At 33.8% G+C, this 20,180-nt stretch overlaps 6 protein-coding genes across 15 annotated transcripts; 2 read left to right on the forward strand and 4 right to left on the reverse strand.

Annotated features, from left to right (window-relative positions):
• Positions 1 to 68: 68 nt before the first annotated feature.
• Positions 69 to 3,611, reverse strand: LOC105829361 (methylenetetrahydrofolate reductase). Of its 5 annotated transcripts, none has more exons than XM_012668134.3 (5): positions 3,056 to 3,611; positions 2,595 to 2,807; positions 1,218 to 1,378; positions 400 to 722; positions 69 to 303 (listed from the first exon to the last, which is right to left on the reverse strand). In XM_012668134.3, the coding sequence occupies exons 1-5, from the start codon at positions 3,069 to 3,071 to the stop codon at positions 243 to 245; spliced, it is 774 nt and encodes a 257-aa protein (XP_012523588.1). In that variant the 5' UTR covers positions 3,072 to 3,611; the 3' UTR covers positions 69 to 242. The 5 variants fall into 5 exon arrangements, with proteins under 5 accessions (XP_012523588.1, XP_012523586.1, XP_012523591.1 ...); XM_012668132.3 differs by having other exon boundaries at positions 2,595 to 2,818; XM_012668137.3 differs by having other exon boundaries at positions 2,979 to 3,611.
• Positions 3,612 to 3,726: 115 nt separating this feature from the next.
• Positions 3,727 to 4,578, reverse strand: LOC105829358 (phosphatidylinositol N-acetylglucosaminyltransferase subunit P). The gene has a single exon (XM_012668127.3). It carries the CDS (start codon positions 4,544 to 4,546, stop codon positions 4,157 to 4,159), a length of 390 nt encoding a protein of 129 aa, XP_012523581.1. The 5' UTR covers positions 4,547 to 4,578; the 3' UTR covers positions 3,727 to 4,156.
• Positions 4,572 to 6,135, reverse strand: LOC105829359 (EKC/KEOPS complex subunit LAGE3). Of its 4 annotated transcripts, none has more exons than XM_012668129.3 (4): positions 6,005 to 6,135; positions 5,333 to 5,401; positions 5,130 to 5,258; positions 4,572 to 4,733 (listed from the first exon to the last, which is right to left on the reverse strand). In XM_012668129.3, the coding sequence occupies exons 2-4, from the start codon at positions 5,347 to 5,349 to the stop codon at positions 4,607 to 4,609; spliced, it is 273 nt and encodes a 90-aa protein (XP_012523583.1). In that variant the 5' UTR covers positions 5,350 to 5,401; positions 6,005 to 6,135; the 3' UTR covers positions 4,572 to 4,606. The 4 variants fall into 4 exon arrangements, with proteins under 4 accessions (XP_012523583.1, XP_012523582.1, XP_012523585.1 ...); XM_012668128.3 differs by having other exon boundaries at positions 5,990 to 6,105; XM_012668131.3 differs by lacking the exon at positions 6,005 to 6,135 and adding an exon at positions 5,826 to 5,952.
• Positions 6,136 to 6,158: 23 nt separating this feature from the next.
• Positions 6,159 to 11,136, forward strand: LOC105829357 (glucose-6-phosphate exchanger SLC37A2). 2 transcript variants are annotated; one of them, XM_012668125.3, is made up of 10 exons: positions 6,159 to 6,310; positions 6,386 to 7,106; positions 7,434 to 7,512; positions 7,578 to 7,713; positions 8,181 to 8,546; positions 8,875 to 8,916; positions 9,386 to 9,581; positions 9,664 to 9,812; positions 10,255 to 10,557; positions 10,667 to 11,136. In XM_012668125.3, the coding sequence occupies exons 2-10, from the start codon at positions 6,830 to 6,832 to the stop codon at positions 10,733 to 10,735; spliced, it is 1,617 nt and encodes a 538-aa protein (XP_012523579.1). In that variant the 5' UTR covers positions 6,159 to 6,310; positions 6,386 to 6,829; the 3' UTR covers positions 10,736 to 11,136. The 2 variants fall into 2 exon arrangements, with proteins under 2 accessions (XP_012523579.1, XP_012523580.1); XM_012668126.3 differs by lacking the exon at positions 8,875 to 8,916 and having other exon boundaries at positions 6,160 to 6,310.
• Positions 11,031 to 13,306, reverse strand: LOC105841003 (gamma-secretase subunit pen-2). Its single transcript, XM_012688101.3, has 3 exons — positions 13,179 to 13,306; positions 11,471 to 11,575; positions 11,031 to 11,385 (listed from the first exon to the last, which is right to left on the reverse strand). Exons 1-3 carry the CDS (start codon positions 13,237 to 13,239, stop codon positions 11,246 to 11,248), a joined length of 306 nt encoding a protein of 101 aa, XP_012543555.1. The 5' UTR covers positions 13,240 to 13,306; the 3' UTR covers positions 11,031 to 11,245.
• A 44-nt stretch (positions 13,307 to 13,350) lies between these two features.
• On the forward strand, positions 13,351 to 18,588 carry LOC105841002 (transcription factor YY2). Of its 2 annotated transcripts, XM_012688098.3 has the most exons (3): positions 13,351 to 14,166; positions 16,445 to 17,045; positions 17,315 to 18,588. In XM_012688098.3, exons 1-3 carry the CDS (start codon positions 13,380 to 13,382, stop codon positions 17,427 to 17,429), a joined length of 1,503 nt encoding a protein of 500 aa, XP_012543552.3. In that variant the 5' UTR covers positions 13,351 to 13,379; the 3' UTR covers positions 17,430 to 18,588. The 2 variants fall into 2 exon arrangements, with proteins under 2 accessions (XP_012543552.3, XP_028045408.1); XM_028189607.2 differs by lacking the exon at positions 17,315 to 18,588 and having other exon boundaries at positions 16,487 to 17,049.
• The last annotated feature ends 1,592 nt before the right edge of the window (positions 18,589 to 20,180 follow it).

The following is a 20,180-nucleotide window of genomic DNA, read 5'->3' on the forward strand; positions in this document are numbered from 1 at the left end:
CTTTCGTTATCCCTCCCTGCTCAAGGTGCCAAAACTCCACGACAACGAACATAAATGCGAAAGAGAAGTATTGAACCAAGTTACGCTCCTGACGGATGGCACACCGCTTGGCCCCGCACCCTCCAGGACGTAACAATCGATTTTATTTTGTTTTGTACAAAAATCAACTTGATCTATTTTTCGTTCAATTTGTAACATTTCTGAAATGTGACCTGGAACATGGTGAATTTCGGCGCTACGTACTATGAGTTTTCTCCTTTGAGCAATTCTACGCGTTTACATATTTCTGCTACCAACAATAATCTATAAATATATAATATTATATAATACATGTAGAAAATTTTTAAATTATTTTTAAAAATTTAACATTATTTTCTTAGAGCATTGTTAATGTTTTACCTGTTCAAAGTAAATAAATGAAAACCACATGTGACTCCGCTTCCTTTCACATCCTTAATTATTCGTACTATCATGTCGACTGAATATTCCCTCGTTGCTTGATCATCGTTCTTCATTCGTGCCAAATCGTTTTCAATTTCAATTGGCACATCAAGCCTACAGATGTCCGTCATTTTCTGCAAAGACGCGTAACTCGCTGGCGCGAAGAGTCCGGGTAGGATCGGGATATGAATTCCAATCTTCCGGCAATTCCTCACAAAGTCTATCACAACTTGAGACTCGAAGCATATTTGCGTAATAATAAAATCCGCGCCCGCTTCTACCTAAAAATATTTTAAAAATTAACGAAGCTCTTACTCGAATAATTGATTTAATCATTTAAAAAATAACAAAAGACAATTTCTTGTTAAGTAAAATACTTGCACTCCAGATAGCACATTTTATTTATAATAAATATTCATAAATATTTATTACTATTTATTAAAAAAAAAATTTTTAAAGTAATATCTTAATTTTATTATATATACATGCTTTATAAGTATTTTTATTATATTTATTATAAATCTTTACAATTTAATTTAAGATCACAAAAACGTTTATAAAATATTTATAAAATATTCAAATAATTATAAATATTTCATAAATCTTTTACAAGTACTTAGAGTAACACAGTACTTTCTCTGATTCTGAATATCCTAATATAATTTCCCGACAAAAATTGACTTATGTGTTTTTTCAAATAATCGATTTAATTGTTTTTTGTTCGATAAATCATGCTCGTACAAATTACAATTCGTAACGTCGTTAAGCCTTTTTACTTTCGCTTTCAGGTAATGTAAGTCGAGTTCCTTGGAGGGTGATTCTGGATGCTTTTGCGGATAACCAGCGACGCACACGCAAAATGTATCGCCAAATTGTTCTCTGATAAAAGCAACCAAATCCGATGCATGCTCGAAATCACCACTCTTGGATAATGAATCTGCAATTCAAATTAAAAAAATGTTTTCTCGGCAAAATATAAACTCAGGAAGATAAACTCGAGCTACAAGAATCAATTTTGTCACGAATTTAATTCTCCCAATTTTAATGATTACAGGCGTAAATTGTATCGCGATTGTTTAACAACAATCATTATGATCAGGGTTGGGAAAATTTTTTTAAGTAACACGTTATCATTATCGCGGCGTTACAGAGTTAAAAAAATAATTAATTATAGTTACAATTCTCAAATAGAAACCTTTTACAAAACAACATAATTGTTATATTTTACACCAAAATGCATATATATCTTTTGCTATAAAGGAATTTTGTGATTATAATTTAATTGTAAATCTATTTATTCCAATTATTTTTCAAATATTTACAAATAATATTGAAAGAGTATGTATGTGTTATACATGCTACTTTAAGTTTCTTTATGAAATTTTTACTTAAGAATACTTAAATAATAAATGTACGTATAATTTTATGCTATATTTTCGTTTTTGCAATAATTTATACAATAATTACAAAATTAAATTTTGCAATGCACTCAGCAATAACTGTGTTAAAATAATTTTCTCTCTGATACTGTAATTATGTAAACATTTAATTTTAAGCATAAATTTTTTAAAGAATTGCTATATGTTACAATAAACTTAAAATTAATAATTTCAAAAATTAGATTTAGACTTGTAATGTATATATTATAAATTACATTTCAAAATAAAAATGATTCTAAAATTTGTCTGTTCTTATCTAAGTTATTAATTTTAAAGATTAACGTTATTATATAATAGTTATTTAAAAAATGATTCATTACTTTTTATTTTTTTTAATACTAAAACAACATTAAATAAAATAGATTTCTAATATTTTTAATTGAAAACAATGTTTTGTGTTATAAATTTGGAGTTTAACATTCGTAATCTGATATTATATATAAGATTGTCCTAATTTTAATTTTCAGATACTCTACAGCCAATGAAATGATCTATACAATATTTTAAGATAAACTTGAGATGATCTTAAATATATTTTGGTCTCATGTCCTGGTCTATAACAAAGATTTAAGTTTCAAGCCATAAGAAATTGACCAATTACAGTCAATTTTTATAAAAATACTCAATTCAACGTAGGTGCCTAACATACCTAACAGCAATATATAATGTAGGTATTGTAGAATTGATAGAAAAGTTAATGACTAATTTAATTACCTCCTCGAATTGCAAATATATTAACGATTCCCAAGGCAAGTGCTTTTTTCAGGATATGAACGACATCGTCACGCTTTAGACTCTTAGCCACTAGATGTAAAAGGGTATGGGGTGGAAAATTTTCCATCAAATCCAATAGATAGTCTTCGTTGTTGGAAGTTGCTTCGTTATGCCACGTTAACGCGTAAAAGAGGGGCGAATACTCTTCCATATCTGCGAGAAGTCTAATATCCACTCCAATATATATAATAATATTAATATTTATATATAATAAATGGTGTTTCTTGAGAAACAAAAATCGATTTAAAAAAAATAGAATCATGCATTATAACCTCAATAAAATCACGAATTTGCATCGAGTCTCTTATCTCGAAAAAAACTTACTTGTCTTATTATATGTAATTGTTTTAATTAAAATTCATCATGCAGTAATTCGGCCCAATTTCTCTCGTTGTACAGACCTTCGGTAAAATGCATTGGGTTTTCTCATGGAAGCGATTTCAAAGCTACAAAATATTTCATTTTTGCTAATCTTGTCTCTTAACGATTGCCGCAAATCCACGATCATCTTGTGGGGATTCTTGATGTGAAAACCGCGTGTGAAAGATCCGTCCTTGCTGGTTTTCGTCAGTGTCACTTCTTTCACACGTGTGCTTCTCAGGAATTAAGTTTCTTGTTATAGAATTAGCGATAATCCGAACTAGTATTGTTGATACTTTCATCCGTACTAATGACGATCTACACGGAATTGTGTAATATCAGTATGGAAAAAGAAAAAGACAGTAAAAGATACAGTGTGAGAAAGAGAGAGGGGGGAGGGAGATATAGAGAGGAAGAGATAGAGACAGGAAAGAAGAGAGCGATCTTTTGTGAACTAATGCATGCATAAGTAGTATAAAAATATATATGCATATGATCATTAATTTTACGAAAAAAAAGTTTATCAATCTCTAGTGCCAATCAGTTAATGTTGTATATACATTTATTAATAATAAATTTATGAAATATATATGTATGTACATATCTAATTGTTTTTTTATATAATTTAATAAAATACTTAAATGTAAAATTAATTAAATTTAAATAATATAGATTGATTAGGGTAAAGAATTACATTTAATGAAACTTTGAATATATTATAGATCACTCTTATTTTAGAAAGGGTTCCATAATTTTATTTTGAAACATTAGGAATTTTAATGACATAAAAATTATGTCATATTTACTGACCTTATAGAATTTCTTTTAGAATTTCTAAAGAAAGTATTTTTACATAAATTTATAGATCATTATTGTTATATACATAACAGATATTTGTCAGATTCTTATGACATACATGTTTCTTGAATATTATTTTTAAGAAAATGTACACCTATTTCATTGTAAAAATATAAATTATAATTATTACAGCAAACAATATTACGTTATTTTTTCTCAAATATAATCTATAAACGTCGTGATCTCGTACATAACACCGCTTCCCTCAAATATTATTTTTAACAAATTGTACACGTATCTAAGTCCCAAAAATAAATTATGATTATAATTATTACAGTAAATAATTACGAGTTATTTTTTCTCAAATATAATCTTCTGCAGACTTCTGTGATCGGTATGTCAGATACAATTGGTGTCCCGGCTGGAGTGTTCTCGGTTTTCGGCAGGGCGTACTTATCCGTGATGGTTCGAATATCGTCGATATCCGGAGTTATCAGCATATTGATAGCCGGATAGATGAGGAACGCAAACGTGGCTAGAGCGGTCAGCGCCCATATAGGAATCGCGACCGCCCAGTATTTGGAGGGCCAATACGTCAAGCCTAAGTAATCGTGCAACACTTCATCCGGTATTATCGCCCATATCACGTACAACAGGAAAAGCATGTTTGATCCGATATACATGGCGTATCCGTATACCGCTCTGGGAGCGTAAGGCGCAGGAGTATGCTCCATAATGCATATATGTATGTTTCAAAACTAATAGCGAAATATAATCGATGAATAGCTGATCGCTCAGTAATGATTATACGTCGGTTCAGGTGGACCGAATTTTTCGATAGTTTCTGTAACCAGTAGTAGGTTATCAAAGAAGGACGTAAGTGCTACTCGTACTTTCTTTGCTTCCTTACTGCTGAATGATCTACACAGAGAATGATAAACGTTAGTAGAGCAACATACATAAGAAAATTTAAACAATTTCATTGAAAACAGTTTCATTAAAAAGAGAAATAAAACTTAAATTTAAAAAAATGAAATTCCAAAAATTTTTCAGAATATTAATTCCATAAAAATCAAGAATTTTTAAAGAATTGGTTTATCGTATTTTTATGGAAGGGTAAAAAAATCCTTTAAACTTCAAACTATCCTCGATAAGAAACTCCAAATAAATTCATTCAAATCAATAAAAATAAATTAAAATTCTTAAATTTCACAAATATTAAAATTATAAATAGATTATGTTTCATACATAGAAAAACTATTTCTTCTAGATTTAGCAGAATTTGTTTGCTCAATTAAGAGTTAATTTTGTGCTTACACTTCTAAAACATTGTCCTTTAACTCAAGCTTCTTCGTGACTCCGCTTCTAGATGGTTCTTTGTCGACTCGAAGCACCTGATATGCGACTTCTGCTTCTCTGGCACTTGGAAAAGGCACAGATAGCTCCCTGTGTAATGCTAAGGTTTCAAATAGAAATAGCTAATGATATTATAAATAATTTAATTTGTAAAATAAGGATACACTCTGAGGTCACTCATGGCATTCCACTGCAATGTAATCTGTCCAAATTGAAATCTCCGTCACACTATCCTGTAATCATAAATCACAGCAATATAAGCATACTTTGCAAATATTACATGCCTATATTTATGCACATATAGAATATTATTTATATATATATATATAACAAATAACCCTCTAATGTTAAATTTTATAACTCAGTTACTGTCATTTGTGAATTTTACTTAGACTAAAAAGCACGAATTATTTTCGAAAAAATGACTCAAAATGGTAATAACTCGTGTAAAAGAAAGATATACTAAGTTTATTTTAATAACAATAGTTCAAGATTTACATTGTTGGTAGATAAACTCTTCCATCAGCTCAGGAGGAAATATTCAAGAAATATTTAAAAAACTAAAAATTGAGAATTAAAAATGATAAAATATCAATAAATTAATTAAAATTAAAAGTCATAAGATTCTTCTGCTTTTCCTTGGAAATAAATGTTTACCACGAGATAACCTTAAACCGAGCATGATATTAAATAGACTTGCACACTTTGCGATACTTTTTTTATACGTGGCAATACTTGTCCGTGCAATAATGAACGCGTTTAAGACAGTTGCAATTAGTGATATGATATAGGCATTCGATCATGCATGCATGCATACATACGTTATGCGTACATACACAATAGGAACGTCTGTGCACTTGTGCAGCCACGTGCAGCACACAGCAGCAATAGCAGCATATGAGCACAGTCACACACAGCTGACAGCCAGCACACACAACTACACGCAACTACAGACGCAAGTTGTGGAGTGGCTGTGGGCGTTGCTGACGTTCGTAAATGTGTTGGCAACCAGTCATCTCAAGGTGGTACATGGTGCTACAGTAAACATTGCATTTTGAAGAAAAAAAGAAAAAGACAAGTTAATAAGCGAGTACCTGCATTTATCGAAAATTTCTTATCTACTTCCGGGATCTTCCAACCAGGTATGAGCAATATTTCGAAAAATAAAAGCAAACTCTCCTCTCCGAGTCTTCTACAGATGCTTCCTCTGTTCCCAGGTTATGACTGACAGTTGCGTTTATTTACTACTTTTACCACTTTTACCATTTACCCATTAATCTAAGCTTCGAGTGACGATCTGTCAGACCAGACGGTGAGAACTATGCGAAGCGTCGTGAAGGCAACACGAGCAACGTCATACTTAAATATTTCGTCAAGAGATCGCACAAAAAGGGATCTCTATGCATTCGTCAATCTAGCTAATTAATATAAAATTGTGATAATTATTTATTTAAGTCCAGTTGCATTTTTTACATCACGTCGGATGTTCACGATAAATATCATTTCGATCTCTGCCTACACAAAGAGAATCCTGCGACCAAAGTACATAGTATACTTCTTTGTTTGATGATAAAAGAGATTTAATTTTTGCTGGACAAGTGAATCACGTGAATGAAACTGAATGATACTGAAAAAAATATTCGAAGTAGAAAGTATTAAATATGAGTGGGCCAACGAAAGATCTGCCATGGGGTTTGCAATGTGCAAGATGCATGTGCAACGGTTGTTGCGAGCATCGCCGTGTCAATTGGATGGCATGGCATCAGGGAGGTATCCTGGCCCTCACCTACCTGGCGTACACCTGTTACCATTTGACACGAAAGCCCATATCTGTGGTGAAGAATGTCCTGAGTCTCAATTGCAGCAGTCTGCCAGTACCTGCGGACGTTTTAGTGAATGACAGTAACCGGGATACCTGGTGCGACTGGGCGCCGTTTGGTAAGAAAAGACAAAATAATGAGTATAGAATGAGAAAAAAACATACTAGTTTAAAACTTAGTCAATTGAATATTAAACTGATGTATGAATAATACAAGAAATAAGAACCATTGTTGTTTGATCAAAAGGATTTTGATGCTTAATAATATTTTTATATCAATTATTAAATATATTTTTCAGTTCTACATTTCAAAATTTAACATTTCGAAAATAAAAGTGTTCTTAAAACAAGACTAATATTTCTTTCTATATATAAAGTATATTGCAGAAAAAAATAAAACTTATTAAAATATGTGAATAATTTTGTATTATGTGTTCTTTCTACAGACACAAAAGATGCGCCAGCGTTACTCGGTATGTTGGACTCAGCATTTTTATTTGCGTATGCTGTGGCTATGTTTCTTAGGTAAATATCTTGAAATGAACTTTGCCAAGAATTGGTATCTTATCAATAATGGCTTTTCTTGACAGTGGGTTCATAGCGGAGAGAGCAAATCTACGATATTTCCTTTCCATCGGTATGCTCGCGTCAGGCATATCGTGTTACCTGTTTGGAATCGCTAAACCGTACAACATTCATAATCTGTGGTACTTCGTTTTCGTACAGGTAAATATCAATATGGTCACTGCATTAGTCGCTGAATAATTATTAGTATGAATGACTGTTTAAGAAAAATATTGAAATAATAAGATTTTAAAATAATAAATTATAAATTAATTAAAAAATTTTTAATCTAATTTTTTCATACAATTTGATTAAAATATCACTTTTTTTATTTGAAAATATAATTATATTAAGCAAAAAAGAAAAACAACTTACCTTAATAAAATACTTATAACAGAAATTTACTTAATTAAAACTAATATAAACTTATTTTATTTAATTTAGGAACAAAATGAAATATACTAAAAGAAATAACTTTTATTTGTTATAATAAAATAAATATTAAATAATTATTTATTATTGAAGAAATTAAAATTAAACTTTTTAGGACTGCGTAATACAAAAATTTTAGTTATTTGTTCCAAATATGTTGATGCAGACATGTTCTTTCTTTTTTTCCTTATTTACAGGCGTTAGGCGGAATTTTTCAAACTTCTGGATGGCCGGGTGTGGTGACCGTTGTGGGAAACTGGTTCGGAAAAGGCAAACGCGGCTTGATCTTCGGTGTGTGGAACTCTCATACATCCTTAGGAAATATATTAGGCAGTTTGATCGCGGCAGCTTACGTCGAGTCCGATTGGAGCTTGAGTTTTATAGTACCCGGAGTGATAATGGGACTGGTGGGATTCGTCCTTTTCCTGTTCCTAGTACCGAGTCCCGTCGACATAGGATACAGCTCGCCCGCCTCTTACGGGTATCGGAAAATTGATGTAACAAATAGTTCGGATGATGATTCGACTGACGTAGGTTACGAATCTCGTAGTATCAGCGAGGATGTAAGTTCTCTCTGTAATTGCTGTCGATACTCTTTGCACTTTCTTAGTCATTAAATACTAGTATTAATATAGTAGATGTTTTTCTTTTTATTTTAACAAGCGTAAAATTTTTTAGCGTAACTTTTATAGATTAACACACTTAATAGCATGTCCAGAATTAAATTGTAAGCATGATACTTTAAGTTTCTATAATTAAAATTTTTTTAGCTCTTTTAGTTTTCATTAGGTTTTTTTTAATAATGCAAGTGTGACGAGATAAATCATTAAATTATTTTTAGTACAATTATAGTTTGCACTTCCGTAAATAAATAATCTACTGTACACCTAGCGCGTCATCTATCGCTGTGTCTACCGTGAACAACTTGCTGATGTAAGTGCATGCCTCTCTAAATTAGTTAACATTGCTGTGTAGCTTGTAATAAAAATCGCGTATTATTTCGATAGAAATTATAATGCATGTGCACACACACACCCACACGCACACAAAATTTTATATATATAATGACATAATTTAATTTTATTCGTAATTATGTAAGAATACATAGTTATTGCATTAGTCAATGAACAAAATATAAATAAAAATTTAATATAATTACATTTACAAATAAAAAATGGCATTTTTATCATATTTGTATGAAAATTAAATCTAAGCAGTATTAATTAATTTGCAATTTAGTTTGAAGTATTATTATTTTTATATTTTTCTTAAAACGCGACTGGTTCAGTAACTCTATTCCAAGCAGCAATGTGTTACTACAAAATTGATTAATATTACAACTGCTTTTTTCTAATGTGTATAAATATTGTTAATAATATTTACTATAATTTATGTCTAAAAGAACATGGCACGTTCTGAAACCAGCCCAATGCTGACCGGACATCGACGTGATCAGAGTACAGTCCGGAACAGCGCGATCGGCTTCGTAGGGGCCATGAAGATACCGGGTGTCATCGAATACTCTTTATCACTGTTTTTCGCGAAACTTGTTAGCTATACATTCCTTTACTGGTTACCATTGTATATCGCGGCTTCAAGTGAGTATCTTGTGACAAAATAATCTTCGACTAGAAATATAGTTTCTCATTTTCGAAATTTTAATAATTTTAATTTTTGCAGCTACATACAGCACAACTATGAGCGCGGATCTATCGACTCTGTTTGACGTCGGTGGTATAGTAGGCGCCATAGCAGCTGGAGTTCTCTCTGATTATAGTGGCATGAGCGCGTTAACATGTGCCGCGATGCTTGGACTTGCATTTCCTGCGGTGAGTACAATTTTTTGCTTGAAGTATGTATATTTATATAATATATAAAATTATAAAATTGCAAAAATTGGCGACTACAGTGAAATAAAACGTAATATTTACACATAAGTTCAGCATGTACAATTTAACATATTAATTATTCATAACACTGATAAGGAAATAGTGAAATGACAGCAAAAATATCTGAAAACGTTCGAGCAGAAATCTAAACATTTTTCATATGCAGATTTTTAACAATTGTAAGAATTAAATTATGAGATAAATTATTAATAAACTGCAATTGGTATCCGTGTAATTTACACTTATATAAATTTCATTAAATGCTGCTTCAAAAAAACAGCATTTCTAATTTTTATAATATACAATATAAATTCGAATAATATAAAAACGAATATATATGTACAGAGCTTGCATTTTAATGTGTACGTTACATGTTTTTCAGTTATTTATATACGACTATATTGGAAATACCAGTCTAGCCGTCAACATAGTATTACTACTGATAGCAGGACTGTTAGTGAATGGTCCCTATGCACTAATAACGACCGCCGTGTCGGCCGAATTGGGAACTCATCCCAGCTTAGGAGAAAATTCGAAGGCCTTAGCTACAGTGACTGCCATTATCGATGGAACTGGTAGTATCGGAGCTGCCGTTGGTCCACTGTTAGCGGGTGTAGTGTCTCGATGGGGCGGGTGGCACGATGTATTTTACATGCTCATGTGTGCTGATTTATTCGCTCTACTGGTAAGTCCTCGCTTCATTCGTTGACGTAAAGAAACGAAATTATTATGTACATGTAAACGTATTACATGTAACACTATGATGTAATATGTATTCTGTTTCTTTGTTTCAGCTTCTATCCCGATTAGTGTACAGAGATATAAGATCATACGTACAAAGACGAAGAGTTATGCAAATTTAGAAAGCGAAATAAAATTCGCAAATTGTCATAATGCGGAAGAATGTGATCTTTAGGATTATTTGAATCTGCGTACTTTAAAACTCGCTTGTATACTTTCGTTGCATATTTCCAAATAAATCCGCGATCGATGTATGAGGGAGATTTAAATGTACGGAAATAAATATATGTATTTTTTGGATAATATTTTCTGTCATAGCTGCTATAGACATGCATTTGAAAGTATAATTTTAAACAGAGAAAATAGCTCTGCTATTTTAAAAATCTTTAAAAAATTCGATATTTTTAATCATGTATGTAAAATGTAAAAAATGTTATTTTTTTATTGTATATGCCAAATGTTACCACATATAACTTTATAATTATATAAATAAATTATGACATAAATATGTTACATAGTCTAATATACAGATGTTTAATATACATTTTTCTGTAATAAATTATCACGTACCGATACGACGTATTTTATATATATATATATATATATATATATATATATATATATATATAAGTTCAAGGAATGCCGGTGGGAATTATGTAGCTAATAGAATCAGCGAATTGACCCCACGCGGCTCTTTGGGTTTGAAAGACGATTATCCAAGCCACTAGAGCAGCTGTCCAGATGATTGCTCCAATGGCAGAGAAAATCACATCTGAATGAAACACGAATAATAATATATTGTTAAAAAAGCAAATCTAAAAGATTTCATTGTAGGAGATAAATTTATTGTTACCAACATCTTTTAATCTGCTTCTGTTCCTCGTAAGGTGGTGCTACAAAAGCCTCTTTCGAGAACCAAACCGCGTTCACAGCCCACAAGAACGGTAGCAGCGCGAAACCAGCTGTAAAGATAGAGAAAGAAATTGAAGATGAAGAAAACATTTAACAAAAAATTGTTAATGTAAAATTGGTGACTCTTGAGACCTTTAACTGCGTTCTACGTTACTCTTTGTATTTAAAATTCATATGTATTTAAGTTTAGAAAAAAAGAAGAAAAAAGAACTTAAGAAGAGGTGAGTTCTCAAGGAAGCTGATTATATCGCCATGACTCTCACATTTGAAGCCCCCAAAAATATATACAGTTTAAACACAACACACAAAGGACCGAGAAGACAATAGGTTTTTAAATATGTAAGTTTTTCTTGCAACTTTTTGAATGATTAAGTATCCTTTTCTCATATCGTGTGATCAGTAGGTTTTAAAAGGTCTCTGTGTTCAGATAAGAATTGTAATAATTACCGTGAAATCAAGATTATTTCTAAGAATAGCAAAGAAAGTTTAAATAGACAATGGATGTTAATGATTTGGGTAAAAAAAAATATTTGGCGCCCAATCCAAAGATCAAGAACAGAGAGGTCGAAATTAATAACTGAGAACATGGATTTGATTAAAAAATTTTGAACAGAGCACAAGGGTGACTAATAAAAACATTAAATAAATCAGCAATAGATCTCGATACACTTACAAGTTTTGATTTTTCATTGATTCTGCAACTCGTACATTTATTCAACCACAAAGTAAAGAAAACAAGGTTAATGATATAAAAATTTAATTTGGACACCACAAATTGTTCCATATTACTACATAAATATATTGCTGTATTTGAAGTTTAATCCGAAACTACATAATACAAAATTTGTAACAATATTATATTTTAGAACGTCCATAGTTGTCTGTCAGTTTGTACCTTTATAAATATATAAAAGATCCATGAATGAAAGAGTGGTAAAACACTACTTATTTGTTATAATATAAAATTTTTTAGTTGTTTAAAAGATTTTTATATTTGACTTTAAACTTCATAAAATAAAAATATATAATACTAAAAATTAAAAAATGGAATATAATTTTCACTATTTCACTATTCACTTTTCTAAATGAAATCTGATTTTTCTATGATCCATTATTGTTTGCATAAATGACATGTAAAATGTTTTTTATTTTACATAGTTTACATTAATATACATTATATTAGACACATTCAGCAGATAAAACAGATCTATGAGTGCTCAGTGGTTCTTTATTATAAATATTACTTTCTACTTTCAGTCCAACGAGGAATTAGAGGTAAGAACCAATCACATTAAAAAAATCATTGAGTACTTATTGTTCTCCTTTGTCTGCTAAATGTGTCCAGTTTAATGTAGATTATTTATATTTTACAAGGAAACCTTCAATCCTGTGAAAAACATGTGCACAAGATGATTAATAAAAATTGGCATTTGAGCAGTGAAATTTGAAGATAAAATACCCAGATTGCAGACAAAGGGATTAAAACCCGATATTTGAAATGAGTCATTACAACTCTTTTTAACTAGATACCTATGTCAACGTGTCAAAATGGAAGTCGAACGTTGTAACAACATATCGTAACACGCGATAAATCAATGCACGAAGTGCGTCGGTCTCAAACCAAAAATTATCGTGCAGTGATAGTCAACGTACCGCGAAAGTACAACTTGCACAGGTGCAATTTCTTCTCGTTCGGCACCTTGGACAGGTCCATGTCGCGGACGTCGCGGTGATGACAGCTGACAGTTCCTAACCTGATTTCCTTGCCGTGCCGCTTTTCGAGATACCCTACCTCCCGTTCCTCCGATCAAATTCAGACCACGATCAACATTGAACCGGACGGACGGTCGATCAATGAAAATCGATCCCCGCAACACGCAAGCAAGCAAAATAACAAAAAGAAGGAAACGAAGGAGAAGAAAGGAGGATCCGCCGCGCGACGGAGCGTTCTCGTCGCGCTCGCAAGATGGCGCCGCGAGGGTGCGCTGGCACGTCGTGACCCCTGGCGGTTGTAGAGTTGCGTCACGTGATGTGGGGAATCTTTCGCGCGGGTCACGTGGTCCGCGGGAGACGCGCTCCCAAGTGCCCCGAGTCCCCGCCGAGCGAGGCCTGTGTCGCCGCAGCAGGCCAGCCATTTTGGCAAGCGTTAACATGGCGTCGCCGCCGGAGATTAATATGGCGTCCTCGGACATAATAACCGAAGTGGAGATACAACCGGACATCCAGGAGGTCGAGATAGAGGCGATACCGGTGGAGATACCGTGCGAGACCGTGGAGACGACGATCGAGGGCGAGGACGGGCAGCCGATGATAGCGCTGCAGCCGCTGCCGGAGCCGGGCCGCGAGGAAATCATACTGCAGACACAGGAGGAGATCGTCGGCGCCGATCCGCTCAACGTGTACGACCAGATTCCGGTGCCGGACAACGACATTTATGTCGAGTCCAGCCCGGGGCCGTCGCGTAAAGCCGCAAAGAAGGCCCGTAAGAGCGGTGGCGCGCGCTTCCGCACCTCCGAGCACGCGATCTTCGGCGAGATGGCCACCGAGACCAAGGCTAGGAAATGGGAACAGAAGCAGGTGCAGATCAAGACGCTCGAGGGCGAGTTCTCGGTAACGATGTGGGCGTCCGGCACGGACGACGGTGAGTAGTTTTACGGGCCGTGTATGCCCGCGTGTCTCGCGACGCATCAAGTCTCTGGCATACATCCTCTCTGGCTTCGATTTTTATCTCTTTTTTTTCCCCTTTTTCCATTCTGTCCCCGTCGTTGGCCCTTCGCCGAGCCCTCGGTCCAAAGGACGGTTCCTTTTCTCTCTCGCTTTCCGTCCGTCTCTCTCTTTGTCTCTCCTTCCGTCTCTTTCGCTATCTCTTTCTCTCCCCTCGTTCCTCCTGGCGCCCGTCGTACCTCCACGCACACACGGGCGGGTACGCACTTCCGGTGCGATGCTCAGATCGATACCGCGTCGCTCGCACGGCCGTCGCGAGACGCGATCCGCCCCGTGGAAGAAAATCGGCGACCTGGGCCGGCCGCGCTATTCCGCCGGCTTGACAGGCCGCGTTGTTTGTTTTGATCGCGGGAACGCCATTATGCTTGGCCCCACGGGGGCAGCCATATTTTGAAAATGGCCTCTTTTACGCGGCGGCGGATCGCGCCCGCCCGTCTATGAGCAAATGGCGGCGGCGGAACAGCCGAGCGACGTCGTCGGAGCGTCGCGGCGTTCGACGTCCCGCCGAGCGCCTCGACGGGTTCAGATTATTCCGGAATGCTTGCGTCTCTTAAGAAAAAAAAAAAATGAACGGATAAACAAATGGACAGACAGGGCTGTGTTTCAACGGGATGGAAAGAGGCAAAAAAAGAGTGAGGTTCTAGACTGTTCAAGGCGCACAAAAGGCGTCCGGGCACGCCAGAGCAACGCTTCGACTTCTGACGTCACGACAGATCCATGCTGCACCGCGAGCGCATGTACCGGGTGTCCCCGAACTCGCTCGCGGCGCGGTGACGATACGAGCGACCGATATTTCGCGGATACGCGTCTCTCGTTTATCCAGGATTCTAAATGTATGCTTAAAGATGGGTCGCGTTCTGCGAAGATGTTCGAAAAATAAAACGAGGTTTCGTTGTTGCCTTGTAATCTCTTCGGAAAGAACTTTGGGGACCGTTACTAAGGACGCGATGTAACGGGTGTCCCGTTTCTGCGTGCGTTTCCTTGCCTTTAGGCCATGCGTGCAATGGAAGAATATTAAATATTAGAAAAAAGAATAGAATTTTAGAATCAGTTTCCTGAATGAATGTTAAACGTAAACGCACAATAAATACGAGTAAGATGTAAACTTGTATAACTTATTGTTTGTATGTTGTGTTGAAGAAACTAATTTTGAAATTCCTAGTTTCTCTAATTCTTAATATCTAACATTCTTCCTTTGCATTGGGAATTTATCCTATGTTTCCAAAATGATAAAACATACTTTTTTAAGTTTACAATGAGAGAAATATTTTAAAACGTATCTATATCTTACAGTTTAAATAAATTTAGTACTTTTATTTTTGGCATAAATATAAATTATAAAGTATTGATAAATAATACATATGATAGTATACATATGATAGAAAGTATACATATGATAACTTTAATTGCCTCGTTCAGAAAAAGTAAAAAATTATCGAGATATATTTAAATATACCTAATTATTAAATTTAAAAAATTTGATACTTTTATTTTTGAAAAATTATAATTAAAGTATTGACAAATCTACAAATAGTAATTTTAAGTGTTTTGTTTAAAGAAAATTATAAAAAATTGAACTTTATGTTGACTTAACTTTATTTATTATAATAATTTTGGAAACTTGCATCCCATTGTAGTTTTGTTCTAGATTTTTTTTTTCCTAAACATTTTTCCTCCTATAACCCCACCAAATTCATTATTTTTTTACTTGCCAGATATAATTTCATAACTATACATACAGTTTATATGTAAAACATATAATCTATATATCATATATGAATTATATGATATATCAGATCTGTTCGCATTGGAATTGCTAAGTTGAGGGATTTTCAAATTTTGGTTTATTATATGGAGAATTTTTTGGAAGGATGAACAGTTTACAAAAATTTTTTAATGGAAAAATAAAGATCTGCAGTATTTTAACTTCCAAAAAATCTTGTAATAAAAATAAAACCTAAAATTTAGGAGAAGGAAAATTTCCCAATTTGGTAACTTCAATTCGCGTTGCTTGCACTTTTTGAACTTCACTCTCTCCAACGTTTGAATATATATATTTATTTATTTATTTCAAGTGTAAAAAATTTGGGAAATTTCAAGCAACGCGAACAAACCTATTGCATGTGTAGTTAACAAAAAAATTGAAAAATTATCGTAGCTTTTTTGGGACCGCTCTCCGTTTGTTGCTGTTAAAGGTAACATCCTATTAGCGCCTGACCTGGATGTGGATGTTCCAGATGAGGGTTCGAATCCAGAACCGGATCCCGACTACACGGAATACATGACGGGCAAGTCCAATAATGCCAAGTTCAATTCGAACAGCTCGTCAGTATCAGATGGCATGCCCGGGTTGGATCTCTCCGATCCGAAGCAACTCGCCGAATTTGCACGGCCCGGTCACAAACTGAAGGTGCGTAAGCCACCGGTGATGGATGGTGTCGAGCGAACGATCGCGTGTCCCCACAAGGGATGTACGAAGATGTTTCGGGACAACAGTGCGATGCGCAAGCACCTGCATACGCATGGGCCGCGGGTGCACGTGTGCGCGGAATGCGGCAAGGCATTTGTCGAGAGCTCGAAACTTAAACGACATCAGCTGGTGCACACGGGCGAGAAGCCGTTTCAGTGTACGTTCGAAGGATGTGGCAAAAGGTTTAGTCTCGACTTCAATCTTCGCACTCACGTGAGAATCCACACTGGCGATCGGCCGTACGTGTGTCCGTTCGATGGATGCAGTAAAAAGTTCGCGCAATCGACGAACCTCAAGTCGCATATATTAACTCACGCGAAGGCCAAGTAAGTGTTTCGTTTCTTTGTTGCACAAAATTCGAAATAGAGACAAAAGACAAGCGTGAAAATATTTTAGGAACTATCTATGTCAAAGAATAATTAAAATAATAATTATCCCGAATGTGCTAATTAGTTTTTTAGGCATACTGAAGAGATAAATTGCTTAAAATATTTAATTTTCATAATAAAAGATCAATGCGATAAAATGTAAAGTAGAAAAAAAAGGGTAAGAATTTATAATTATTTAACAAGATTTTTGTTTTGTATACTTTCAGATCTCGGAACGCAATGGGAAGACAAGTACAACAAATCCAACTTCAACAGCCTCAATTTGTCCAGGTTGAAGTTGCAGATGTGGACAATCAACAGTTCATTGTCTACGCCGATTAGCCCCCCTAAAACACTGATCTCTTATATCCCGCTGAACACATTACTACTGAAGTATCGTAACCATTAATTATTAATCTAAATAATGTAAATATTTTTACGGCGCGTACAAGAGTTTTGTCATTACACATGACACGGACAGTCAACTAGCCTGTCTTAAGAGAATTAATGGAAGAATTTAATACCTCTGTGCTTAGATACGAATTACTTGTGAGGAATGTCTGGAGCACTATATTACCGTAAAAACACGAGAGGGCAAATAAAGTTAAGTAAGATTTAAAGGAAAAAAAAAGAAAAAAAAAGATTATGTACCTTTTAAGATAACACGAGCTAGACTGTGTCGCGTACTGCTCAATTTCTTGTTTAATCAAGAGAAATCGAGTGCGCTCGCATACACAACATTCACACAACACACATATATACATATACACGACACTTAACACGAGACTGTATATATATAAATATATATAAGTACAAGTAAAATATTGTATACAGTATATTTTGGAGAAATTCAGATGGGAATAAACCACGAAGATACATCTTTTTCCGTCGGATTCAATATTATACCATCTTGGTAACATATACGAATTTTACACCGTATAATGCTGAGACTTGTTGACAGTTGAGATGAGAGGAGAAAAAGGAAAGGAGGTTACGCGTACGTAACGTACATTACGAAATCCGTAAATATCACGTAATTTTTATCGTGATTCACGATATTAATTTTTTTTTAAATACGATAATTGGAAGAATATGACAGAATGTTTAACGTGTGGGAAGAAAACGGAAGTAACGTACTCGAAAAGAGGAAATTGTACAAAAGACAAGAATAAAACGAAATGATGTTACTGCATTCCGATGTGATATTTGCGAGAAAAAAAACGTTGCGACGTTTGCGTGCGCGCACGCACATCGAACGACTTGAAATGATGGTGATACGTAAAATTTCGAGTAAGAAGCAATATAGCTATGGAGAGATAGATTTAATATCGAATTAGAATAAAACGATTACTGCGTGCATCTCTTATTACGTCACTGATCATAATTATATTCGCATATCATAATTTTATACGCGTGATGTTAACTGACATAATTACGATATAAGTATACATGTGCACCAACCTGCATTGAATTAAATGAACTTTGGAATAATTTGTTTAAATCCTGTGAAGTATATATTCTTTCATAAAAAAAAGATGTTACTTTGCAGCTATACATATAATTCTTCTGACTGTACCCATTTGCTGATATTTTCTTCACCATACACAAGGATAGAAATATCGGATCCTAACACGTGCTTCTTTCTAAATATTTATGCGATTTGCACAATCATCAGATTATGAGGTATAAGATTATTAATTGATATATTTATAAAAAATATTAATAAATTAATATTTTTGATTAATATATTAATTCTCTTTTATACCTTATAATTTGTTTTAATAGTTTTATAATTAACAAATTGAGATAAAATATATTTTTAAACATAGTTTATTTTAATTTGTTAATTGTAATAAAATGGATTACTCAATAAAGAAATTTTCTTGTTTTTTTTAAATAAACGCAAAAATTGTAAATTAAAAAATAAAAATTTTTACTTTATTTTTATATAAAAAGTGAAAGAATGAAAAAATTTCTTTATTGCATAATCAAATTTCATTACAATTAACAAATTAAATTTTATATATATATATATATATATATATATAAACCGTTTTATGACATTAAATTTGTTACTTTAACAAATTCAATAATTAAAAACTTATTTTTAGTCCCGGAAGCAAGTATAAATTTGGTGAGCTTCAAAAGCAAACACGGATCAATACAACACTTCAAATAGTGTTTCAATCTTTTCAATCAGCAGTAACTCAATGGTTAAGTATATTTTCTTCGTTTTTTAATGAGGCAAACAATGATGTATAACATAGTTTATTGTTAGAGAAATATTGAACAATTTACTTAAAGCAATCTGAATATCTCTAGTATTAGTTTTTTTTTTTTTAACAGTTTGAATTTTGTTGGGGTGACGAGGAACTCCATATCTGTCTTCTAGAGTTAATTACTATATTAATTAATACTCTTTTATTATTTCGCCTTATAATCTGTTTGATGGTCATAACGCACAAATATTTGAAGCACGCGTTTTGAATATAACTCCAAATTCAAATAGCTAGGCATTTCCGTGTACTGTTTAAAATTTTATAAAAAGAAAAAGATTGATTTTAATATTATTTAACGTTTGATGATTGTTTTTATATGACAAGCTTTTTTTGTCAAGTGTCATTTCTTTGATTTGTTTCTTTTAACGATTATCATATTTCACATTAGGCTTCTTTGGGTGCATTCGGGAAGACGCTATTAGCGCTATCAGCATCAGTCTATCTTCATTACTCATTAAAAGTAGAACAAGGATAGACTGATGCTGATAGCGCTAATAGCGTCTTCCCGAACGCACCCTTTGTATGTAAATACAATCTGGAGTTATTTTGTACTGTATTGTATGTTACGTTTACGGTTTACGGTTTGGTAACGTAATATTCGCGAAAAAAAAAAAAGAATAAAATAATTGCTTCAGAATATGAATTTAGAATTTCCGATCGCAGTGGGTTTAAACCCGAGATGAATTAATAATGTCGCATGCTCTATTTGAGGTTCTAATTAGACAGTTCCAGCATGCAACGTCATTAATCTATCTTGGATTGAGTTCAAATCCACTGCAGACGAAAATGCTATAAGATTGGATATCAAAAAATT

Source organism: Monomorium pharaonis, chromosome 10, assembly GCF_013373865.1.
Source record: "Monomorium pharaonis isolate MP-MQ-018 chromosome 10, ASM1337386v2, whole genome shotgun sequence".
Taxonomy (NCBI): Eukaryota; Metazoa; Arthropoda; class Insecta; order Hymenoptera; family Formicidae; genus Monomorium; species Monomorium pharaonis.

Coding starts and splice junctions, on each gene's coding strand:
- LOC105829361 (XM_012668132.3), bottom strand. CDS start 3,162: ATGATCGTGGATTTGCGGCAATCGTTAAGAGACAAGATTAGCAAAAAT. Junction 2,819..3,055: donor CCCAATGCATTTTACCGAAG/GTCTGTACAACG, acceptor AGTGGATATTAG/ACTTCTCGCAGATATGGAAG. Junction 304..399: donor CATTTATTTACTTTGAACAG/GTAAAACATTAA, acceptor ATATATTTATAG/ATTATTGTTGGTAGCAGAAA.
- LOC105829358 (XM_012668127.3), bottom strand. CDS start 4,546: ATGGAGCATACTCCTGCGCCTTACGCTCCCAGAGCGGTATACGGATAC.
- LOC105829359 (XM_012668129.3), bottom strand. Junction 4,734..5,129: donor AAGGACAATGTTTTAGAAGT/GTAAGCACAAAA, acceptor TTCTCTGTGTAG/ATCATTCAGCAGTAAGGAAG.
- LOC105829357 (XM_012668125.3), top strand. CDS start 6,830: ATGAGTGGGCCAACGAAAGATCTGCCATGGGGTTTGCAATGTGCAAGA. Junction 7,513..7,577: donor GCTGTGGCTATGTTTCTTAG/GTAAATATCTTG, acceptor TTTTCTTGACAG/TGGGTTCATAGCGGAGAGAG. Junction 8,547..8,874: donor CTCGTAGTATCAGCGAGGAT/GTAAGTTCTCTC, acceptor CTGTACACCTAG/CGCGTCATCTATCGCTGTGT.
- LOC105841003 (XM_012688101.3), bottom strand. CDS start 13,239: ATGGACCTGTCCAAGGTGCCGAACGAGAAGAAATTGCACCTGTGCAAG. Junction 11,576..13,178: donor GTGCAAGTTGTACTTTCGCG/GTACGTTGACTA, acceptor CTATCTTTACAG/CTGGTTTCGCGCTGCTACCG. Junction 11,386..11,470: donor ACAGAAGCAGATTAAAAGAT/GTTGGTAACAAT, acceptor TGTTTCATTCAG/ATGTGATTTTCTCTGCCATT.
- LOC105841002 (XM_012688098.3), top strand. CDS start 13,380: ATGAAAATCGATCCCCGCAACACGCAAGCAAGCAAAATAACAAAAAGA. Junction 14,167..16,444: donor GGCGTCCGGCACGGACGACG/GTGAGTAGTTTT, acceptor TTGCTGTTAAAG/GTAACATCCTATTAGCGCCT. Junction 17,046..17,314: donor TTAACTCACGCGAAGGCCAA/GTAAGTGTTTCG, acceptor GTATACTTTCAG/ATCTCGGAACGCAATGGGAA.